Genomic DNA, 22,671 nt, shown 5'->3' on the forward strand with positions numbered 1-22,671 from the left:
TGTTAATAGTGATTGCCTCTGGGTGGAGAGAAATGGGTGATTTAAATTTTCTTCCTTTTCCTTATCTGAAACTTCTTTAATAAATGTGGACTGCTCTTATAACAAAATCTTTTCAAATATCCTCCCAAGGCAAAGCAAAGTAATTAAAATAATACTTCTACTTCTGGTACTTAAAACTTGATTGAGGAAAATTGTGACCTCAAACTCTGGCAGCCAAGGCAAGGCGATAAAATGAGTGGATGAAGTAGCTCCATTGTTTAGGACAAAGGACTCTAACTGATCAGGACAGCCTGCCTCATTCCTGGTCTCCAAGGTGAGAGGATGTGATATACATTGCCCTCTAAAGCAATTTCACATAAACTACAGAGATGTTCTTAAATTGTAGTGAAAACAGAGAGCATGTTTTTATTTTATAAGTTTTGAATTGCTTTTTAAAGATTTTTTTTATTTTTTTAAAGATTTTTATTTATTTATTTGAGAGAGAGAGATCATAAGTAGGCAGAGAGAGGAGGAAGCAGGCTCCACACTGAGCAGAGAGCCCGACACGGGGCTTGATCCTAGGACCCTGAGATCATGACCTGAGCCAAAGGCAGAGGCTTAACCCACTGAGCCACCCAGGCTCCCCTAAAGATTTTATTTTTAAGTACGCTCTATACCCACCATGGGGCTCAAACTCACAACCCTGAGATCAAGAATTGTGTGCTCCAGGAGCCTGGGTGGCTCAGTGGGTTAAGCCTCTGACTTCAGCTCAGGTCATGATCCCAGGGTCTTGGGATTGAGGCCCACATCGGGCTCTCTGCCTTGGGATGGAGGCCTGCACCCGGCTCTCTGCTCCACAGGGAGTCTGCTTCCTCTCTGCCTGCCTCTCTGCCTACTTGTGATCTCTCTCTCTGTCAAATAAATGAATAAAATCTTAAAAAAAAAAAAAATTGTGTGCTCCACCAACTGAACCATCCAGGCTACCCAGCAGAGAGCATGCTTTTAAATGTAGGTTCCCTGAAGACAGTTCTGTAGGCAGAGGATAGATGTGGCTTACATATGTGAGCTTTCTAATGATTTGATATAACAAAGTGTTGAAGTTTGAGAATACAGTAGTTAACATTACCTTAGCCCAGACTTCCCCCCCACCTCTACGTGATGGGCACCCTCATGGCTCAGTAAGTCTGGTTGGGGGTCAAGGAATCTGTGCTCCGAGGAAATTCTCTCGGAGAGTCTGATGATTAGCTACTTCTGGGAATGTCTACAGCTCCTTCAGTTGGGTTTGACAGTTCACTTTGAATTGAGCATTGCTCTGAGGCCCTTGTTACATACTTTGATCACATTATTATTTATTCGTACTGAAGTCACTGGAGTGTTGCATTTGTCTCCCCCTTTTACACAGGAGGGAAATCAGAGAGACTGAATGAGGTGTTCAAGGCATGAAGATATCAACAAGCCATTCAGTGGAGCGGTTGGGAGTGAGAGCTCTGCCTTGTGAGGTTGTTGGGATTTGTGTTGCCCATGTGTCTGGCTTACAGCAAGCATTCAATAAATGTTAGTTTTATTACGAAAACATATTTGTGGGGTGAGGCTCTGATAGGATCCTCAATATACGGTCTCCCTATTCTAATCATCTTTTAGTGTTACCTTGTATATGGGAGTGGTTACATTTCAGTCTGGTGAATGTCATTTTTACAGAGGTAGACTATAGAACTCCATATTCTAGACGAGAAATATTCCTGCATTTCTTTCCTCAGGCTTATCCTAGTGGTACCAGATTGAATTAGGATTGAGTGGAACTGTAAGGAAGAGAAACCCTGCTACTCTGGGTTATAAGAAATAATTCCCTTTTCTTCAGAACCCTTCAGTCTGTAGACAGGCCATCCAAGGCTGATTGTCTGCTCAGGAAAATTGGCTGCTCCTGCTTCCTGGAGAAAGGTGGGAAGGCCGAGGGTGAAATGTTTATGCTGCCTGCATGTGTGAAGTTTTGTTGGGAGTTCATAGCTCACCTAGAAGTACCACCCAACGCTCTTTCGCTCACCACTGGACAAAAATGGGCTGTACGGTTGTCCCTAGTTGCAAGGGGAGGTGATTATTGTAATTGACCACCTTGCCTCAAGGGAAAAAAAAAATGAGATTAGACTTCTAAGGAAGATGAGGGGAGAGGTGGTTGAGAGGGTAACCAGCAGTATCTACTACAAGGAGTTTGAACAGGTGTTTCCTTCTCGAGTAGGAGGTCTAGAGGCATGGTCATTGTGGAAACAGTTTTGATTCTAGAATTCAGAATATCTGCATTTGTACGTTAAGATATGAGTTTTAAAAGATGAAATTGGATCCAAGTGAAATTTACCCATTCGTCTTCTTGGAGAATATATGAGATGAGGCATACTAAATATCTCTTCTTTGAAAGTCAAGTTGAAATGGGAATGAAAAATGTTTATTGCACGTGCTTCCCCCCCATTTTTTGTGGCGAAATACATATAACAAAATGTAACATTGTAACCATTAAAAAAAAAGATTTTATTTATTTATTTGACAGATAGAGGTCACAAGTAGGCAGAGAGGCAGGCAGAGAGAGGAGGAGGAAGCAGGCTCCTTGCCTAGCAGAAAGCCCGACGTGGGGCTCTATCCCAGGACCCCGGAATCAGGACCTGAGCCGAAGGCAGAGGTTTTAACCCACTGAGCCACCCAGGCACCCCCATTGTAACCATTTTTAAGTGAACACTTCAGTGGTATTCCATACATTTACCATCATTCCATCTCTATAGCACTTTTCATCTTGCAGAATAGAAACTCTGTACCCATTAAACAATATCTCCCAATTCTCCTCTCCTGCCAGCCACCATTTTACTTTCTGTCTCTATAAATTAAGCTACTGTAGATAGATGGAATCATACAGTACTTCACTTTTTGTGACTGTCTTATTTCACTTAACAAAATGGTCTTAAGGTGCATATATGTTTTCTTCCTTTTTATAGGCTGAATGATATTCCACTGTGTGTGTGTGTGTGTGTGTGTGTGTGTGTGTGTACACTATATTTTGTTTATCCATTCATCCATCCATCCATGGGCATTTGGATTGCTTCCTCTGCTTAGCTATTGTGAATAATGCTACCATGAGGATGGGTACGTGGATGTTTCTTCAAAATCCTGCTTTCGATTCTTTTGGGTATATTATTGCACATGTTTGTACCTCAGACTCAGTCAGGTTTGCTAGCCTGTGCTTGTCCTGAGGGAAATGCTAAAGCTTTGAAGAAGAATTATCCAGATCTTTTTGTTTGATTCACTCTCTTGCTAATAACTTCAAGAAAACTTTGTCATCATGAATTAGACTTTCTATAGGCCGTGATAATGGAAAGGAGGAGTCACGGAAGTGCTCCCAGAAGCTTCTGGCTATTGGCTTGTTGCACTATGAAAGGACCTAGTTTGTAATGTGTCATTAAGAAGGAAACAGAAGAAAACAGAGTATTATTCTTCCTTCCTAAAGCTGTGTTGATTGCATGTGGATTACTCTCAGAGATTCTGGTCTCCTAATTAAAAAAAAAGATCTACTAGTGAGAGGAGTCCAGTGAAGGAAACTTAGAGTGAATTCACTTGGTGTTTTTGTAAAACTGACCAAAATGGTTAGGACTCTTGAGTCTAAATAGAGAGGAGACATAATTCCTGGGTATAAAGTCATTTATTTCAGAAGAGCAAACATGAACTTGTTCATCTAATCTTTAACTGAATTAATTAAATTAATCTCCAACTAACTTAAAATTAATGTAGACTTTTTAGTGCTTAAGAGAGGCACATTTTAGACAAAGAGCTGTTTTACACAGAAGGTGATTCACAGTTTGCTCTACCCAGAGATGGTGTAGTCTAAAGTTAATGAATTTTTGAAAAAGGCAAATAAACGTTAGCCCTGTCGTAGAGTATTAAATAAAGACAGTGCTGATTTGAGGCAGGATCTTAATTTCCAACAGTAAGTTAGAGGATGAATGACCACAAGGATAACATCAGCATGCTGGGGGATTGGCTTGAGTATCAGGTTTCTTTTATTTTTTGTTCATGCTGTGGATTTTATCTCTTATCCAACTCTACCTGAATAAGCTTTTCAATAAAAAAAGTATTAATGGCTCGTGTGAACTTTTTCATAGTTATTAGCTATGTAAATTGAAAATGAGGGAGTATGCATTTTCCAATCTGAGACTATTTAAATTATTTTACTCATTAACTTTCAGTTTATACACTTCGAAGAGAAGAGTGCTGTGCTTCATGGGCTGATTTCTTAACGGTACGGTTCATGGGAAGAAATCTTTGCTCCTGAAGTTTTAAGGGGAAACATAGTGTTCCTTTCTGGCATGTTCTTCCTGCTTATTGTAAATTTTCTTTCTTTCTTTCTTTCTTTCTTTTCTTTTTTCTTTCTTTTTTTTTTTTTGGATAAAGGATTGCATTTTAATGCACTTGCAGTTTTGAAAATGTGCTTATTAAAATGACTCTTCCCCCTTTTTAAATTATGTCACATTTGGTTTTAACTTGCCATGGCTTAATACTAGAAGACTCTAAAACAGACAAAAAATCAAGATGTACTTCTGAAATGCTCGATTTTCTATTTTAAAAATTACATATATATATAGTCTCATATATATATGTATATTTATTCTAAGAAAGACTAGGTGGTTTGGTGTAATCTGTCAGTAACATTTTGGTTTACATTAATCTTCTATTTTTGTCTTCCCATCTTCATAACTGGTCAGTACCGTGATAATTTAACCTTGAAATACTTGGATTTATTGCAAATTGTTATTTTATTGTGTTATGTTAGTCACCAGAAAGATGTGTTTAATGATGTTTTAACTCCCTTTTCAACAATGTTTCCATAGTGCATAGAGTGGAAGATGGGAAGAGTTGAGCTTCCAGAAGCAATTACTTTACATGCACCCAATTATCTCTTCAGACTGAAGTGGGAAACTCAGTGGAAAGACAGATAGAAGGAAAAGCAATGTAACCTGGAGAATTTCATTTTTAGAAATGTGTGACCTTCACTCCACTTAGTGTAGGAGCTTGGGGCTTGGTCTCTAAGGGAGTTCTTCTTGCGTGTTGAGTTTTGGCATCTACAGTCTCTCCCTCCCTCCCTCCTTCCCAGATCCTTCCTGTCTGCATGTAATTACAGACAGGCCATGTCTCCCTTATTCTTGACATCCCCCACCAAGGCAGGCAGGCAGGCAGGCAGAGAGATCTTCTCTCAGCCTAGTTTATTTTTATAGCTGCCACATTCTCTTCCCTTCCTACTTGTTTACATTAAAGTGGGAAACAACACACCTTTTGCAGAATGGGTGTTTTAAAGAAAAAAATGGTACAAAAGCATTAGTTTTTGTTTTATTTTTAAAGATTTTATTTATTTATTTGAGAGAGAGACAGTGAGAGAGAGCATGAGTGAGGAGAAGGGCAGAGAGAAGCAGACTCCCCGTGGAGCTGGGAGCCCGATGCGGGACTCGATCCTGGGACTCCGGGATCATGACCTGGGCCGAAGGCAGTTGTCCAACCAACTGAGCCACCCAGGCATCCCAAAAACATTAGTTGTTATAGAATTTTGAAAACATAGCTCATAAAAATGGAATACAAGAATATCTCAGGATCTTAGAAATAAATGGTGCTAATATTTTGCCAATTGTCTTTCTAGTCCTATATGCACACAATGTATAAATGAAACACTGTATGCTCTTTAATGATCTGCTTTTTTATTCCTTAATATATTATGGAAATCCTTCCATATCTTCACTTATTCCTTCTTAATATCATTTTTTGTAAGATGTTATTTTTAAGTAATTTTTATACCCCATGTGGGGCTCGAACTCACAACCTCATGGTCAGGAGTCACATGCTCCGTTAACTGAGCCAGCCAGGCACTCTCTTAAATATCATTTTTTTAATGGATGTATTTATGCATGAAAATATACCTTTAAGTAATCCCTACAGAGGATATTTAGGTTGTTTACTGGCTTTTTTTTTTTTTCAATTATGAAGAGTACTTTCAAGAAGTGCATTCTTTTAAAGGTATCTAAATATGCGTGTATATCTAAATATCTAAATATCTTAAAAAGATACCTTTTTAAAGGTATCTTAATATGTGCGAGTCTAATTATTTCCTTAAGATAAATTTCCAGAATTTGTGGGTCAGTGGTCATATAATATTAAATATACTAGTACAGAAAGGAAACTTGTAATAATATAAACACATGTCTGCCAGCCCAACGCCAGCTTCCTTGCTCCCTTTGCAACATAGGATGCCATCTGGTTCTGGGTGGCTAAATTCACCATGTTTCTCCAGGTGTTCTTTCCCCAGCTCCTCTGGTGCTTTAACTTTGTTAAGTATGCCTTTTGAAAACTTGAGCTCCTGGAATGGTCTCCTGTAGGTGAAGACATTCTCCTCACTGCCCTAGCCTTGCATTGTCACAGGCTTTCTTGACATTTTCACCTGAATAGACTGCTGACCCCTGATTCATTAGATGCAGAAAACTTCCTCTTTCTTAAGTGCTTCCTTTCTTTCTTCCCGTTCTTCTATTTTTCTTTTTCTTCTTTTTCACTGCTTTACCTGAAAGCCTGGGGCTTTTTTGGCCTTTCTTCTTCTTCCTTGTCCTTCCAGTAATTCAGTAGTCAAGTTATGGTAACCTCACTTGGACCATTCAATGCCTCTTGTATCCATCTCTTCCTTTCTGATTCCATTGCTTCTGGCTTTCAGATGTCCATCCTGGGTGACTGTAATTAGCCTCACGTCAGTTGCCTTTCTTCCAGCCTCCCTCTCTGTGAATCCATTTTTCGTATGAAACTCACTACAGCACACTTCTGATCATGTTCCTCCTTGGCTTAGAAAAAATCCCTGGCCCACATTGCTTGTTCTTTTGAACTTAGCTTGATTTTAAAAATCCTCCACAATCTAGCTGCAGCCCATTTAAAAAATTCAGTGATACTACAGCTGTGATAAAAAATCATCCAGCCAGAGAAACAACTCAGAGGCTTGTCTCTGTGTCTTGTTCTTTATGCCCTGAAGACTTTGCATGTTCTCTCTTCCACAAATGCCCTAACGGTGTCTACCTGCCTCAAATAAGTCAATTCAAATGCAGCTTATTCCTTGCATCCTCTTCTGATTCCCTCCTCATCCCCATCAAAAAGAAATATCTTTCCTCTGCATTTATGAATGTATCCGAACCTAAGGTATTATAATCGTCCATCTCTTATTTATGTACTTGTCTTATCCTCTCCACACCTCCCCTTCCTTCTTGAAAGCATCATCTGAATCTCTTTTGGCACCAGCATAGTAGATGCTCAGTAAAATACTATCTGGTGGTCAGTAAATGCCACTTTCAGTTTCTCCCCACACCCAAAATAGATGAACAACTAACTTACATTAAAAGAGTAGGAAATATGAAACTTTGAGTGGTTGCTATAACAAAGAGTAGAAATATTTCCAATTCTTAGTGTATCTGTTTATTGGACAAGAAGTTTTATAAAACAAATGAAATGAATTTGTTCATGTACCACTGTGAATTTGTGCTTTATTTTTGCTCAGTCCTGTTAGCTCCCATGGCCTAAAAGTAGGTTGTGAGGGCTATCGATTGTCCCATGGTGAGGGCTGTGGTGAAGGCAGGCTTCTCAGACCATGCACGTTGGCATTCATTAAGCAATCATTATGAGCAAAGCAGGCTCAGAGACAGTTCATACAGTCTGTTTCATAAGCTTGGTAAGCTACAGCTCTCTGTCCTTCTGAAGGACATGAGGGTTTTGGAGTAAAAGCAGCCACATTCCAGAGCCATGCAATGTAGTGGGGTGACTGCTGTGCACCTGAACCATGGCCAGTCTGAGCTGGGATGTGCTATAAATGTAAAATACACCCCTGATTTCAAAAAAGAGTGGTAAGAAAAAGAGTGTGAAATATCAACAGTTTAAGAAATGTTGAGTATATGTCAAAATGTTATTTTGCATATATATGGGGTAAGGAACACGTATTACTAAAATTAATTTTACCTCCTTTTTTTTTAAAACATGGCTACTAGAAAACTGAAAATATAAAATTTTTATATTATATAGCTTGCACTGTTCTATAGAACAGTGCTGTTTTAGAGAGAGGATTTAGACTTACAGTCAATGTCAGGCAATGAGGCCTGATACTGATGCCCAGCTGATGCCTGAACACAGGGTCTTAAGGGATTAAGCCTCCTAGATATGCCAGATTTTTATTCTTTTAGTTGGTGGTGGGACCCGCCTGTAAAATACTTTGGCCGATCCACATTTATTGAATGGCACTAAACTCACCAGTGGGAGAGTGTTTCTAACCTTCTAATTATACCAGTTACTGAGCACAGTAAAAGCACATTTCTCACGGTCATTAAATTAATTGGCAAAGTCTCTGGTGTTAATGGTGACAAAGATAACATACCTTGGTAGAGGCCACCTCTAGGGTTTAGCCTTTCTAATTAAATTACAGCTTACCTTGCTGGAGTTTGTTATCCTAGGCTGGGATACGTAAGGCCCTGCACTGATTTGCGTGCTGGAGTACATGTGTTCCCCTCTGGCCAGCTTTTCCCGTGGTTAAGCAACCTGCCTCTCCTTTCCCATCTTGCCTCTGAGGATTCCCCTCCTCCACTCTTTCTGTACAAAAGAAAGACACACCACTCACTGCCTCCAAATCTTACTGCACTTCATGACTGCATTATTGCAAACAAGGGGCAATATTAGAATGCAAAGTAAAGACCATTCCCTTAAAAATTATTAAAATGGTCAATGCTTTATTGCATCTGGGGGCAAGGCTTGGTTTCTGCCATGCATCCATCTATCTAGCCATCCATCCATTCCCCTCAGTGAGAGTTCTGATGGGAGCTGTTGCCTGGTGACCTTGGAGACACATATGAACGTGGTTTATAAATAGAAAACGAAAGTCAGAGTTCCCTTCTCAGAAAATAAGTCTGATGAGCTGATGATTAGTTTGACAATGAGGACTAGTTTTGCCAATTAGGCAGGAGAGACATTTTCTAATAATTGAATGAGCTATAAATTTGTGGCTTTTTTTTTTTTTAAAGATTTTATTTATTTGACAGAGAGAGATCACAAGTGGGCAGAGAGGAGGAAGCAGGCTCCCTGCAGAGCAGAGAGCACGATGTGGGACTCGATCCCAGGACCCTGAGATCATGACCTGAGCTGAAGGCAGAGGCTTAACCACTGAGCCACCCAGGTGCCCCAAATTTGTGGCTTCTTAACAATGTGCTGGAAATGATATCTTTTTAACTATTTAGATTTACCATAGATATTAATTGTCAACTTAAAAATCTGCATGGGAATTCTTTTTAAGTTTTGTGAACAAAAATGTTTGACGCCTCTGACTTTAACACAAACATAGCATCACACTTTCTATGTTGAAAATGTATATTATAGGGGAGGCTGGGTGGCTCAGGTGGTTAAGCATCTGTCTTTGGCTCAGGTCATGATCCTAGGGTCCTGGCATTGAGCCCCATGTTGGACTCTCTGCTCAGTGGGGAGCCTGCTTCTCCCTCTCCCTCTGCCTGTCTGCTCCCCCTGCTTGTGCTCTGTCTCTCTTTCTCTCAAATAAATAAATAAAATCTTAAAAAAAAAAAAAAGAAAATGTATATTATAGATATCATACAGGAAGTTTTAAGTAGAGAAAGGAAATGTGCAGAAAGACACTCCAGAAAAGAAATGGTACAGAGATTCAAAGTATGTTGGGATTGATTGAGGGTGACCACAAGTGTGCAGGTCAGGTGATCTGTATGGCTGAGAATTCCAAAATGGTGACCTAAGCCAAAACAAGTCCAGGGAGGGGTTTTGGAAAAGAATATTCAGAGAGGCATGATGGAGGGAAGTTTGGATGTTTAAAAAAGCAAGATCAGAGGAAGAAGGAGGTGAGTAATAAAAATTAAGAAGGGAGAAGGAGGGAAAGTGTCCCAGCCCTAGGGATTCTTCACTTGATGGGTTATAGTCAAGGAGGCTGGTGGCTCTGGACATTTTGGAATGTTCATTCTGGCCTCTTGGGTTGTGTATACTTTTGCAAGTCGAATCTTGAGGAGCTGAAAATAGTTTTTCTTTGATTCTTGAATTCCTTGGGGTTGTGTTGCTCTTTGGGTCTACCTGGGAACTTTCCTGAGTGGCTGAAGTTGAAAGGTAGCACTTGACCTTGCATGAATTGTGGTCTGGGTCTTCATCTGTCTCACGGTGCTTACATGGGCCCTGACACACGCAGAATTAAATGGAAGTAGTTGCACGGAGGGAAGCCAAAGAGTACTGCCACACCTTTTAATTCACTGGAGTTGTTGGCTTCAGAATGTTATCACTGGCGTCTAACGATGCTTATTCACTCATTATTAATTGCGTGCTGCTTTTCGGTATATATTTTTATCTGACTGTGATGACCCAAAGTTGTAATTATAGAAGATATGTGGTTTAAGTTAAAGTTTGCTCCATCAGTTCTACAGAAAATAATAGCATTCCTACATAGGAGTGTGAAGAGATGTTTGGGTACTGAAAGTACTGTTTTCTTTTTCTTTGGATATTTTTTCCAAGACTTTTTGTTTGAGAAATATTATTTATTGGACATTTTTGTTTTATTACATGGACTTATTAGGAATCTAGAAGAATCCCCTAGATTCCTCATAATATGGGAAAAATAATTAGAATGAGAAAATTACTATGTGAATATTTAGCAGTTTTGAAAGGACATGTTTTTGCTCTTATTTTAGAAAGTAGAGCTTGCCATGAGAAAGTTTGAAGTCAGATCACTGGAATGTTTTTTCCATTAAAAAAAAAATTTTCCCCATTCTCATGAAAACTCATTTGCATGAACTTTCATACATCTGGAGATGTATGCTTATGAAGATTTCCATAGAGAGTTTGTAATAGACCTTTAATAGGAATAAAGTGAGAATTTCACAGATATTTTCTTTTTAAAAGTCTAGCTTTTTTATCACTAAGGTCACTAAAAAATTAGTTTTCTATTGACTTTTCATGAGAGTGACTCATCATCATTATGACTCATTCAGCTCTTCTTAAATAACCTTTGCTTGTACTGTGACATTTGAAGTGATTTTTTTTTTAGGATTCTTTATTTATTTATGTATTTGAGAGAGAGAGAGAGAGAGAGTGTGCGCGCGCTGGCATGAGCAGGGTGGAGATGGGTGGAGGGAGAGGGAGAAGAAGGCTCCCTCTGAGCAGGGAGCCTGATACGAGACTCGATTCCAGAACCCTGGGATCATGACCTGTGCTGAAGGCAGATGCTTAACTGACTGAGCTACCCCAGGCTCCTTTCAAATGATTTTAGTACAGCTCATTCACTCCTAGGACAAAAGTCCAAAGTAAAGTGTTTGTATGTAAAATTTACAATTTCTGCCCCCATAAATTGAGTGCTTGTTCTTTTGCATTTGCAACGTGTATAATACAATTTATATTTAAGATGTGAAGAGTTTTTCCAAAAGGTATTTCCAGAGAAGAGAATTCAAACAATTCTGGATATCTGTAAATCTTACAGTCTTAAGGTTGAGTTTAGCAGCTCTAAAGAGTGAAAGTTGGAACACATCCCTTCCCATATTTAAAAAACTTGAATTCATCAACTAGGTAAGAGGTGAATAAACTCTAAAATTAGAAGATGGTCAGGGGTTGTTGGTTATATCTAATTTTGGAAATTATTCTTTAGGGAATAGATTATTTTGCAATATTTTGTGGATTAAATGCAAAAGAGATATCTCTGAACCCCAGGGACTTTGGAGTAGCATGCTGTTAACTTGGGCTAGTTTAGAAAGTCTTCAGGGTATCTCAGAGGTTGGTGGTTTTTGCATTTTCAAAATGCCGTCTTATGGTCAGCATCATTAGTCATTAGAGCAATGCAAATTCAAACCATGACATAGCATTTCACACCTGCTAAGATGGCTATAAGTAAAAAAAGGAAAATAAATGTTAGGATGTGGAGATTGAAATCTGTGTACATTGCTGATAGGAGTGCAAAATGGTACAGTTGCTATGGAAAGAAGTTTCCATAGAAGGCAGTTTTTCAAAATCTAAGCATAGAATTACCCCATGACCCAGCCATTCCACTCATAGGTATATTCCCAAGGGAACTGAAAGCAGGGACTTGATAAGGTACTCGCATGCCAATTTTCTTTGTGGCTTTATTCACAATAGCCAAAAGGTAGAAAAGACCCCGGTGTCTATCAATAGATGATGTGTGGATAAAATGTGGCATATGGGTGCATCTGGGCGGCTCAGTCGGTTAAGTTTCCAGCTCTGGGTTTTGGCTCATGTCATTGATCTCCATGATTTCAGGGTTATGAGATTGAGCCTCGTGTCAGGCTCTGCACTCAGCTTGGGGTCCGCTTATCCCTTTCCTTCTCCCCTTGCTTGCTCTTGCTCTTGTTTCTGTCAAATAAACAAGTAACTGAAATCTTAAAAAAAAGTGGAATATACATACAATGAAATATTCAATCGTAAAAAGGAAGGACGTTCCGACCCATGCTACCACAGGGATGATGCTGGATAACATGGTGCTGGGTAAAATAAGCCAGATGCAAAAGGACAGATACTATATCATTCCACTTACATGAAATATCTAGAAGAGGCAAATATATACAGACAGAAGTAGATTAGGGGTTACTAGTGCCTGGGAGGAGGGGGGAGTGGGAGAATTATCACAGTTTATTTATTTGTTTTTAAAATAGGCTTCACTCCCAATAGTGGGGCTTAAACACAAAACCCTGAGATCAAGAGTCACATGCTGTAACTACTGAGTCAGCCAGGTGCCCCTGTGAATGGGAGAATTATTGTTTAATGGTTATGAGACTTCTATTTGGGCAGATGAAAAAAGTTTTGGATGTAGTGGTGATGGTTGCACAACCTTGTAAATATAATTAATGCCACTGGATTGCACCTTTTAATATGGTTAAAGTGGGAAAATTTATGTTCTATGTATTTCACAATTAAAAAAATTTAATATGTAATTTATCACAAAACACTGAATTATAGACTTTACATGAATGAATTGTGTGGTATGTGAATTGTATCTGAATCAAGGTGTTAAAGAGCTTTGTGAGTACTGGAGAGTACTAGATAGAGATGCGGATTCTGATTTGATTTCTGGCACCACTTAACTTCATCTTGTGGGATAAACTTCTAATGTGTCTAGTTTCAGGATGGGCTTGATCAGGTCCTCTAATTTTATATACTTTCCTGCTCTTAGACACACTGATTCTGTGAAAGTAAGGTGGGTAGTTTGGGTGGGTTAGGTTGGTTCTCTGATGAAACAAACATTTTCCTCCAATGGTGAACATGACAGAAATCCTAAACACAGTGCAGGTGGGGCTGTAGAATTTTTGGAATCCAGGGGCTGCAGAATTGCCATGAATTCGGGAGGGGAGTGGATGGATGATGCTAGGAGGTTTATGTAAAGAGGTTGCTTTTCAAAGAATCCATATTTAAAAAAAAAAAACATTTTTGAACATATATTTCTAACTCTGTATTCATCTTCTTTTTATGGGTATAAATATTTTTAAGGATTGAAGATGTTCTGAAGTTTGGAGTATTTTATTTTTATTTCTGTGATTGCAAAGTTACTTTTTTTATTAATTATTTTTATAAACATATAATGTATTATATGGGGTACAGGTCTGTGAATCGCCAGGTTTACACGCTTCAGAGCACTCACTATATCACACACCCTCCCCAATGTCCATAACCCGCCCCCACTGGCAACCCTCAGTTTGTTTTGTGAGATTAAGAGCCTCTTATGGTTTGTCTCCCTCCAGATCCCATCTTTTTTTTTTTTTTAATTTTTTAAATTTATTTTCAGCGTAACAGTATTCATTGTTTTTGCACCACACCCAGTGCTCCATGCAATCCGTGCCCTCTCTAATACCCACCACCTGGTTCCCCCAACCTCCCACCCCCCACCCCTTCAAAACCCTCAGATTGTTTTTCAGAGTCCATAGTCTTTCATGGTTCTCCTCCCCTTCCAATTTCCCTCAACTCCCTTCTCCTCTCCATCTCCCCTTGTCCTCCATGCTATTTGTTATGCTCCACAAATAAGTGAAACCATATGATAATTGACTGTCTCTGCTTGACGTATTTCACTCAGCATAATCTCTTCCAGTCCCGTCCACGTTCCTACAAAAGTTGGGTATTCATCCTTTCTGATGGAGGCATAATACTTCATAGTGTATATGGACCACATCTTCCTTATCCATTCGTCCGTTGAAGGGCATCTTGGTTCTTTCCACAGTTTTGCGACCGTGGCCATTGCTGCTATAAACGTTGGGGTACCGATGGCCCTTCTTTTCACTACATCTGTATCTTTGGGGTAAATACCCAGTAGTGCAATTGCAGGGTCATAGGGAAGCTCTATTTTTAATTTCTTGAGGAATCTCCACACTGTTCTCCAAAGTGGCTGCACCAACTTGCATTCCCACCAACAGTGTAAGAGGGTTCCCCTTTCTCCACATCCCCTCCAACACATGTTGTTTCCTGTCTTGCTAATTTTGGCCATTCTAAGTGGTATAAGGTGGTATCTCAATATGATTTTAATTTGAATCTCCCTGATGGCTTGTGATGATGAACATTTTTTCATGTGTCTGATAGCCATTTGTATGTCTTCATTGGAGAAGTGTCTGTTCATATCTTCTGCCCATTTTTTGATATGATTGTCTGTTTTGTGTGTGTTGAGTTTGAGGAGTTCTTTATAGATCCTGGATATCAACCTTTTGTCTGTACTGTCATTTGCAAATATCTTCTCCCATTCCATGGGTTGCCTCTTTGTTTTGTTGACTGTTTCCTTTGCTGCGCAGAAGCTTTTGATTTTGATTAAGTTCCAGAAGTTCATTTTCGCTTTTGTTTCCTTTGCCTTTGGAGACATATCTTGAAAGAAGTTGCTGTGGCTGATGTTGAAGAGGTTACTGCCTATATTCTCCTCTAGGATTCTGATGGATTCCTGTCTCACGTTGAGGTCTTTTATCCATTTTGAGTTTATCTTTGTGTACGGTGTAAGAGAATGGTCGAGTTTCATTCTTCTACAGATAGCTGTCCAGTTTTCCCAGCACCATTTATTGAAGAGACTGTCTTTTTTCCACTGTATATTTTTTCCTGTTTTGTCGAAGATTATTTGACCATAGAGTTGAGGGTCCATATCTGGGCTCTCTACTCTGTTCCACTGGTCTATGTGTCTGTTTTTATGCCAGTACCATGCTGTCTTGGTGATCACAGCTTTGTAGTAAAGCTTGAAATCAGGTAACGTGATGCCCTCAGTTTTATTTTTGTTTTTCAACATTCCTCCAGATCCCATCTTGTTTCACTTTTTCCTTCCCTAACCCCCAAATCCCTCCACCCTGCCTCTCAAATTCAAAGTTTGGAGTATTTTAGAATTGTTCTTTTGATGTTGTTATGTGTTAAAACACTCTGTTTTCTCATAAATATGCATTATGTTTAATTAAATAAGCTCTTTTTTGTTAGGTATTGAGTTTGAGCCTGAAATGAAGAGGGTATTATTCTATTTTTCTCTTATTCTGTCTAGAATGCCCTTCTTTGCATGAACCAGAAGTCATCTCTCCTTCAAGATATATTTTAAACGCCTTTTTCCCCATGAAACTTGGACCTCCTTGTGCTTGGCATCCATTGCATGCAGGCTTAGGAGCCGGTGGGACCTGGTTCTGTTTGTGGCTCTTGACACTGTGCAGTGGGTGATACTGGACAGTTCCTTCAGCTTTCGTCCCTGGATCTCAGGCTTCTTACTTGCAAAGTAAAGTTGTTTTCCTCTTGTCACTTCACCCACCGTCACATCTGCCAAAGAGACCATCGAGTTGTTCTTTGCCTCTTATAGCGTGAAGTCTGAAAGTCTGTTTCAAATGGTTTTTGGCTTTAATAACTTCAAAGTATAAATGCGATAAACATATGAAGATAACATTTGAAATGTTAATTATCTAAACTCCAGATATACTTAGGTAGTTTTGACAATTTTGAAAAGCACATTTTTAAGTTTTTTTTTTTTTTCCCCCCCAGGCCCTGAGAGAATGTCAGATTTTGAAACAAATTTGGAGTTTATACACTCTAATTGAGAGCCGTCTGTCTTCTCTTGTCTCTGCGTCTTTGACTGCATATTTGTAACATTTGGCAGATTGTTACATAATATTTACATATTTCCATGTGCCATTTTAATTTGTGTTGTTTCAGTAAGTGAATTGGTGGTGTTCAGAGGCCAACCAAGTGGGTAGGAGACCCCAAGATCTCACTAAGCCCTGGTGGTGGGTTTCTTTGGACTTGATGAAATACAGTAGCCGGAAAAAGAAGTGGGAGTATGGTCTGAAATGCTTTCATTCCTTCCGAAATAATCTCTTTTGCTAATGAGAAACTGGCTTTCTAGGGTGAGTTGCATTTCATGAGAGGCTTTAATAAAGCCAATCCAAGTTTTAAATCATCCAACAAGACATTTCTCTTTTGGCTTAAAGTGTAGGGACTTCTTCTCTACATAACTGCATTTTATGGAACTCAGGTTATCGCCAGCCAATTGGACTCTCTTCATTTGCTTTGAAAGATGTACAGGCAGATAATGCTTTCTCGCTAATAGTAGTCTGGTTTTAAGAGAAGTATCCGTGTTCCTAGGTCTTGGGTGTTTCCATAAGGGAAACAAGTCTAATTTCTCTGCCACATTTCCAGTTCAGGATTTAAATTGAGATTTGTTGCTACGTTCTGCTGAAAGAATTTTTGATACGCATTTGAGCTGGTGAAGTGAAAAAAATTGCAAGCCAGTTTCCTGGAAGATTTATCAGGCTGTTTTGTTGATGTTTCTTGCTTCACTTCTCTCACCCATCACAGAAATAAAATTCCAGGCGAGACAGCAGCAAAGGCCCTTGGATCTGTGTGAGCATGTCAAAAGCATTTTAAGACGAGCAAAATATTTAGAGGAAGAATTTGGAAAATCAGCCTTAAGGGATTTAACACATTTTTCTTCTCCTAATTCAGTCCCGTGTTTGTCCCCTTAATGGAGAAAGGTCATTAATGGATGAGATTTGCTAAGCCCTGAAAGGCTTTCAGAAACTAAAGGGTTTTTCGAAAATCCGAATCTAAATCTAAAGACAATGCTTGTTTGGGAACCGGAATGAATACATTAGAGTGTAAATTATACTAACTTATTTATGTAAAAAAAGTCAGTTATATGTAAGATGGTATTGACTGCACATTTTTATTTTGGAGAAATTAAAAGACAAATTGGTTTGATAATGGAGAGCTGAATGACTTTGAGACTTTTGAAGTTCTGCATAAATTTCTAGGAAAGGCAAAATGATTGATCAGTATTGCATGACTGAGATTTTTAGTTGTCTTACTACCACTTTGCTAGCATATTTTTACCTCCCAGAAACAGGACCTGGGCCAGTGTTGTTACCTTAATTGTGGTGCAGAGGGCTGTTTTCTACTGTTTTCTAAGTGTTCCAAATTTGTTACATTTTAACCTCGTAATTAAAAAGCTCCAGGCTAATTCCAGTTTTTTTACTGAATTCCTTTCTGATAGAAAATAAGAGGGGTGTGTGTATGTATGTGTATGTGTGTGTGTGTGTTAGAAAAGGGAAATGTGAATTAATGCCTTATTGAAATTTAAACTGTTTTTTCCCCCCTTTTTTAACTGTCAGGAAAATGAATACAGAGGAGTGTTAGAAATTTGGGAGTATTTTTGAAAGGCTTGGATGCTGGTCAATTTATCTCTACAACCTCATACTTTATTTCGTATTGGTTACTTAGACTCATATTCAAACTTAGATTTGACCCAAAGATCATAGACTATTATAGAAACATTAACTTACTCATTTTTGTAAACATCTCCATATGGGAGAAATCTATTTTTAGAATTTGGTTTCCTTCTTTATGTGATAAGTTGAAGAACCTTAATTATCATTCGTTAGGGTGCACATACTCATTTCTTTGTCCAGTCTGTATCTGGAGAGGAACATATGAACTATTAAATATTTTAATATTTTTGAAAATAAGAAGGTTAAATGCTCAGAAAAGAGGATAAGAAAAAAACAAGATTCATTAATATCAATCCTTAGGAATGTTCCCCATTTTTAAAAATTTATTTTTATTTTTATTTTTTAAAGATTTTATTTATTTGACACAGAGATCACAGGCAGAGAGGCAGGCAGAGAAGGATGGGAAGCAGGCTCCCCGCTGAGCAGAGAGCCTGATATGGGGCTTGATCCCAGGACCCTGAGATCATGACCCGAGCAGAAGGCAGAGGCTTAACCCACCGAGCCACTCAGGTGCCCCAAGAATGTTCCCCATTTTTATGGTGATAAAATTTTCAGCTTGTGATGAATGTTATAAAATTAGGAAAATTTAATATTTATGACCTTTATATGTATTTTTGTTCATAGTATTATGGAATATATGTATAGTAAACTATACAAAAATAAATCCTTTCTAAGGTTAATGGGACAAATAATTAGCTTTTCTAAGAGCTCTGAACACTGATTTATATTGGTGGGGCTGATATAGATATATACGAATGACGTATGTGGCTGACTTCTATTCTCTGTATCATCTCAGCTCTGTCCCTCTTGGGCGTGATTGCAAGGTGGGGACATTCAGAGTGTGTAAGCAAGTCCTCTTGGTTAATAAATGGCTTATATGTGGCATTGATCGATGGTAAAAAGCCGGAAATCAGGTCTGAGGCTGACTGCATTGTCCTTTCTGGAAAGCAGGCTACCTCTCAGTGCAATTAGCATCAAGAAGGTTCTTAGACAACAGTTTTGTTTTTCACCCAGTTTCCCCCTTTGTGTCTCAGAGTCAGTCTCCAATTACCTTTATGGATGTGTAAAAGGGCACTCCTTTCTGGAGCTGCAACTCTCCTATTTATTTCAGGAATGACCTTTTAATCACAAACTCTCCTTCCAGAAGGGAGGAAGGACCAAAGAGATCACAAACTTGAAGTGGTGGCTGAACTTCTACTTCTGCTGTTAGAGATGCCTTAGGAGGTCTAGGGTGAAGGCAGCTCTTTGAAATTGATGCACGGAGAGCAGGGCGCACTGGGGTGTCTCTGTTACTATCTTGCTGTTAGGATGTGAGAGGCAGCCCGGCAGTGTGGATGGTACCGGGGCAGGCAGTGTGTTCATGCACACAGGCAGACAGAACCACAGCTTTCTGCATGGTTCTAAATCCTCCTGAGGCAGCTTTTGGAACCAGAGATGGTTTTAATGTGCTGTTCTGCAGGCAGTAAGCCAACAGTGACTCTTGCTGGTTGCAGTAGAGAAATGGGGAGCAACTGAAGAGGATATCATTAGAAGTAACAGAGGGGGCACAATGGGTATTTATCTGCCATGTTTACATGTATACTGTAGTAATGATTATAGCAATAACAATAACAAAGAGTTCAATGCCAGCTCTTTGCCAAGTGGTTTCCGCTCAGATTCACTCATCTTCAAAATGCCCTTGCAGGCTGGGTGTTATTTATCTCTCTTTTACAGAGGAGAACCCGAGGTGAGGAGGCATTGTCGGGATTTACCCGGGGTCACCTGCTAAGTGGATTGGGGTGCGGTCTAGTTTGTTCTAAAGCCCTTTATTCTGTTTGATATATCACAGGGTTTCCCTGAGCTTCACTAAATCATTCTGCCCATCTTCAAGACATTCCGGACGCTGTAGTTCTTAAAGTCAATTTTTATTGGCTGTGGCTTGGAACAAGAATTTGTCATCAAAACCAAACTTGATCATTTAAAAAAAAAATGACTCTGGTTTCTCCACTTGTAAAATACTGTAATTTATAGATCGCGATCATTAAAACCTTGTCCTGTTAGTCTTCCTACAGGAAAACAGGGTTTGTGGAATAACCTTACGCTAGTTTCTGTTCTGGAGGGGTAGGACTTGTACGAAAAATGAGGAAGATCGTGAGTTTCGTAGGTTTTTCTGTGGATAACTTCGATTTTTGTTTTGGATATGCTAACGTCTTTATCACGCGGAAATTTCACTTAACAAAATGCAACAGAAAGTATTACGTGCAATAGTGTGAAGGGGAGGTGCTGATTCTGTCCTGCACATGGGGACTGAATGGTTGGTGGCTGTATGGCTGAGGCTCAGGACAGGGCGGGCCAGCTCCCTGGGGAAGGTGCCCTAGTTTCCCCTGCTGAAGACAGGGGCAGACTCCCTCAGCCTTCCTGTTCTAACTCAGCTGTGGATCTTTGTGCCTCAGGAACCCTTAGGAGGACTACTATTTTAAACTCTCCATGATTGTATTTAGAGCCCTTCCCAAAGGTACAGACTTGCATTCATTTCCCTTCTCTCCTTTTCCCTCCCACAGATGAACACAATGATGTGCAGAAGAAGACCTTTACCAAATGGATTAATGCACGATTTTCAAAGGTAACAGACTTTCAGACACTTGATGGCGATTCAAATGCTTCTTTCTGATTGACAGAGTTTGTTTGGAACTGCAAGGAATTTTCCCATGACGTGTGACCTAACAGAAATCTTCTGAGTATGCAGATACATTTGTACTTTTAAAAATTCTCTTCTGAAATATATTTAAATGGAAATCTTGATACAAGCAGTTCATGGTGTGAACACCGTCATGGTATAAACAGCTTTTAATTTTTACCTGGCATTTTTCAGTAATATGCCAATAGTTTGCTGCTCTTGATTCTGTGAATCCTGGGTACATTTAGGAAATGAATATATCACTGGGCAAATTTTGTGTTCGCTTAGCTAGACAGATGATGATTTCACTTTGCCTGGTTTACATCAAATTGTTGTTCAGGCAGCCTTTCTACCCCATGCAGAAACGTTTAGGGATTTTCCTACCTGTGGATGTGGCTAATAATGATGATCTGGCCTGTGGTTCTTTTTTTGAGAACTTTCTCACCTCTTTCCCCAAGGATCTACTCTTTCTCAGCATTTCTAACCGCTTGGAACATAATCAGTGTTTTGAATGACATTCTTTTTAGGGGCAGGACAAACCTACAAAGGAATTGGCAGTGCTATTTTCAAACTTGTTCTTACATAACTATCCATTGGTTGTTGACATTGGAATTTGGTCCTTTAAGTTTGAAGTGGGAGGGAAATTTGCAGGACTCCACATTAGAAAGGGGAGAAATAAAGGTTTCTTGGAGAAACATAATCATGGTCTTTTAAATAGTAGGAAAGGTACTTTAATTAAGAGCTATCTTTTTTCAAAATTTTCTGTTTGAGAAGGTTGCAAAGGTCAAGAAAATAAACATTGGTATTTCTTTGAGGCAACGTGAGAATGTTTTAGGATTACTTTGCGTAGCAGCATGGTTTAAAAATTGCTTCACATCCCAGTGTTTACAGATGATTATTTGATTGCAATGTTTTCTTAGGTTTCGCACGTTTTTGTTGAGGGATGTTTTATCTTGCCTCTGAGAATGTAAGGAATGTGAAAACGAACTTTGACAGAAGGGTCAAGAATATAGAAGTGCTTGCATAATTTGTGGTTTTATGTGTAGGATTTATTTTAGAGCAGACATAGGTATTTTGGGGGAAATTTTAATTTGTTTTATTTTAGAGGCAGAGGTAACGTCTGCATGCTTGGATTTGACATTATTCACAACTTTTGAAATACCCATCTGCATGTGACCATATTCTGGGCAGCATAGTTAGAGCAACTGAGAGCGTCTGGGTAAGAGAGGTTATATCCCAGTGGTTTTATGAGTGCTCAAATGTGTAAGATTATCCGTCCTGGTTGTTTTTGAGGAGGATACGGTCACTTCTAGGTAGAGCAAGTTAAGCAGACCTACTTTTTAGGAGCTCAGTGTAGTCATTGGGAAAGAATTACCTTAGGACTGATTTTAAAGATCATTTGAAAGCATTATTGTTTTGGTAGACCTTCGTTTGGGGAACATTTGAAACTGGAAGAAAGACTTTTACCCCTCTTTATGAGAATAGATCTAGTGCAATCCGACATGGCAAGGTGGAGGGTAGAATAGAGATGACAACTGGGAAAGAATAATTGAAAATGGTTACCTTTATCAGCGTTGCCATGAGTTTGGCTCAGGCGAGAGAGTACCTGGACAGTATGTGACAGATGGTTGAGCTGGAGTGTCACCCAGCAGGTGTTCTTCATCTGTAGGTCCGGAGCTGTTACTGATGGATGCAAGGGTGGCATCAAAGCTGCCGCTCCTACCCAGTGTGGCCCAAGCACCCCTTTGCCGAGCTTTAAAAATATCCTCACTGCAGCTAGTGTCCCTTGACTTCTTTTCCATTGGCTGCTCCTCAGTGTCTAGTGATCATTTGAGTCATGTACCTGAATTCTCTCAAGAGATAGCTCAGTATCAGGGAAGCTGGATGGCTCAGTCAATGAAGTGTCTGACTCTTGGTTTTGGCTCAGGCTATGATCTCACGGACGTGAGACTGAACCCCACATGGGGCTCCACGCTCAGCAGGGAGTCTGCTTGGGTTTCTCTCCCTCTTCCTCTTCCCATTCCTAACTCTCATTCTTTCTGTCTCTCAAATAAATAAATAAATGTTAAGGGGGGAAAAAAAAAGTAGCTCAGTATTTATTGCTGATGATTAACATGTTTAAAAAAGACCTCATGTAACACAAAGTCCAGTACCAGGATAGTTTACTTGATGACCTTGATTTTATTTAAATTTGTACTTTTATAATATATATATTATTCTGTAGTAGTAAGTGAGGATTTTAAGTCCCATGTAAATTATGTGCCCCAGGAA

At 39.3% G+C, this 22,671-nt stretch overlaps 1 protein-coding gene across 5 annotated transcripts in view; it reads left to right on the forward strand.

Annotated features, from left to right (window-relative positions):
* Positions 1 to 22,671, forward strand: part of UTRN (utrophin) — a 489,639-nt gene that overhangs the window by 83,984 nt on the left and 382,984 nt on the right. For all 5 annotated transcript variants that reach the window (XM_032873101.1, XM_032873103.1, XM_032873100.1 and 2 more), the window contains one exon: positions 20,285 to 20,346. In XM_032873101.1, the coding sequence (XP_032728992.1) occupies positions 20,285 to 20,346 (62 nt within the window). The remainder of the gene's footprint in view (positions 1 to 20,284; positions 20,347 to 22,671) is intronic.

Source organism: Lontra canadensis, unplaced genomic scaffold (genome assembly GCF_010015895.1).
Source record: "Lontra canadensis isolate GAN:19392208 unplaced genomic scaffold, GSC_riverotter_1.0 scaffold47, whole genome shotgun sequence".
Taxonomy (NCBI): domain Eukaryota; kingdom Metazoa; phylum Chordata; class Mammalia; order Carnivora; family Mustelidae; genus Lontra; species Lontra canadensis.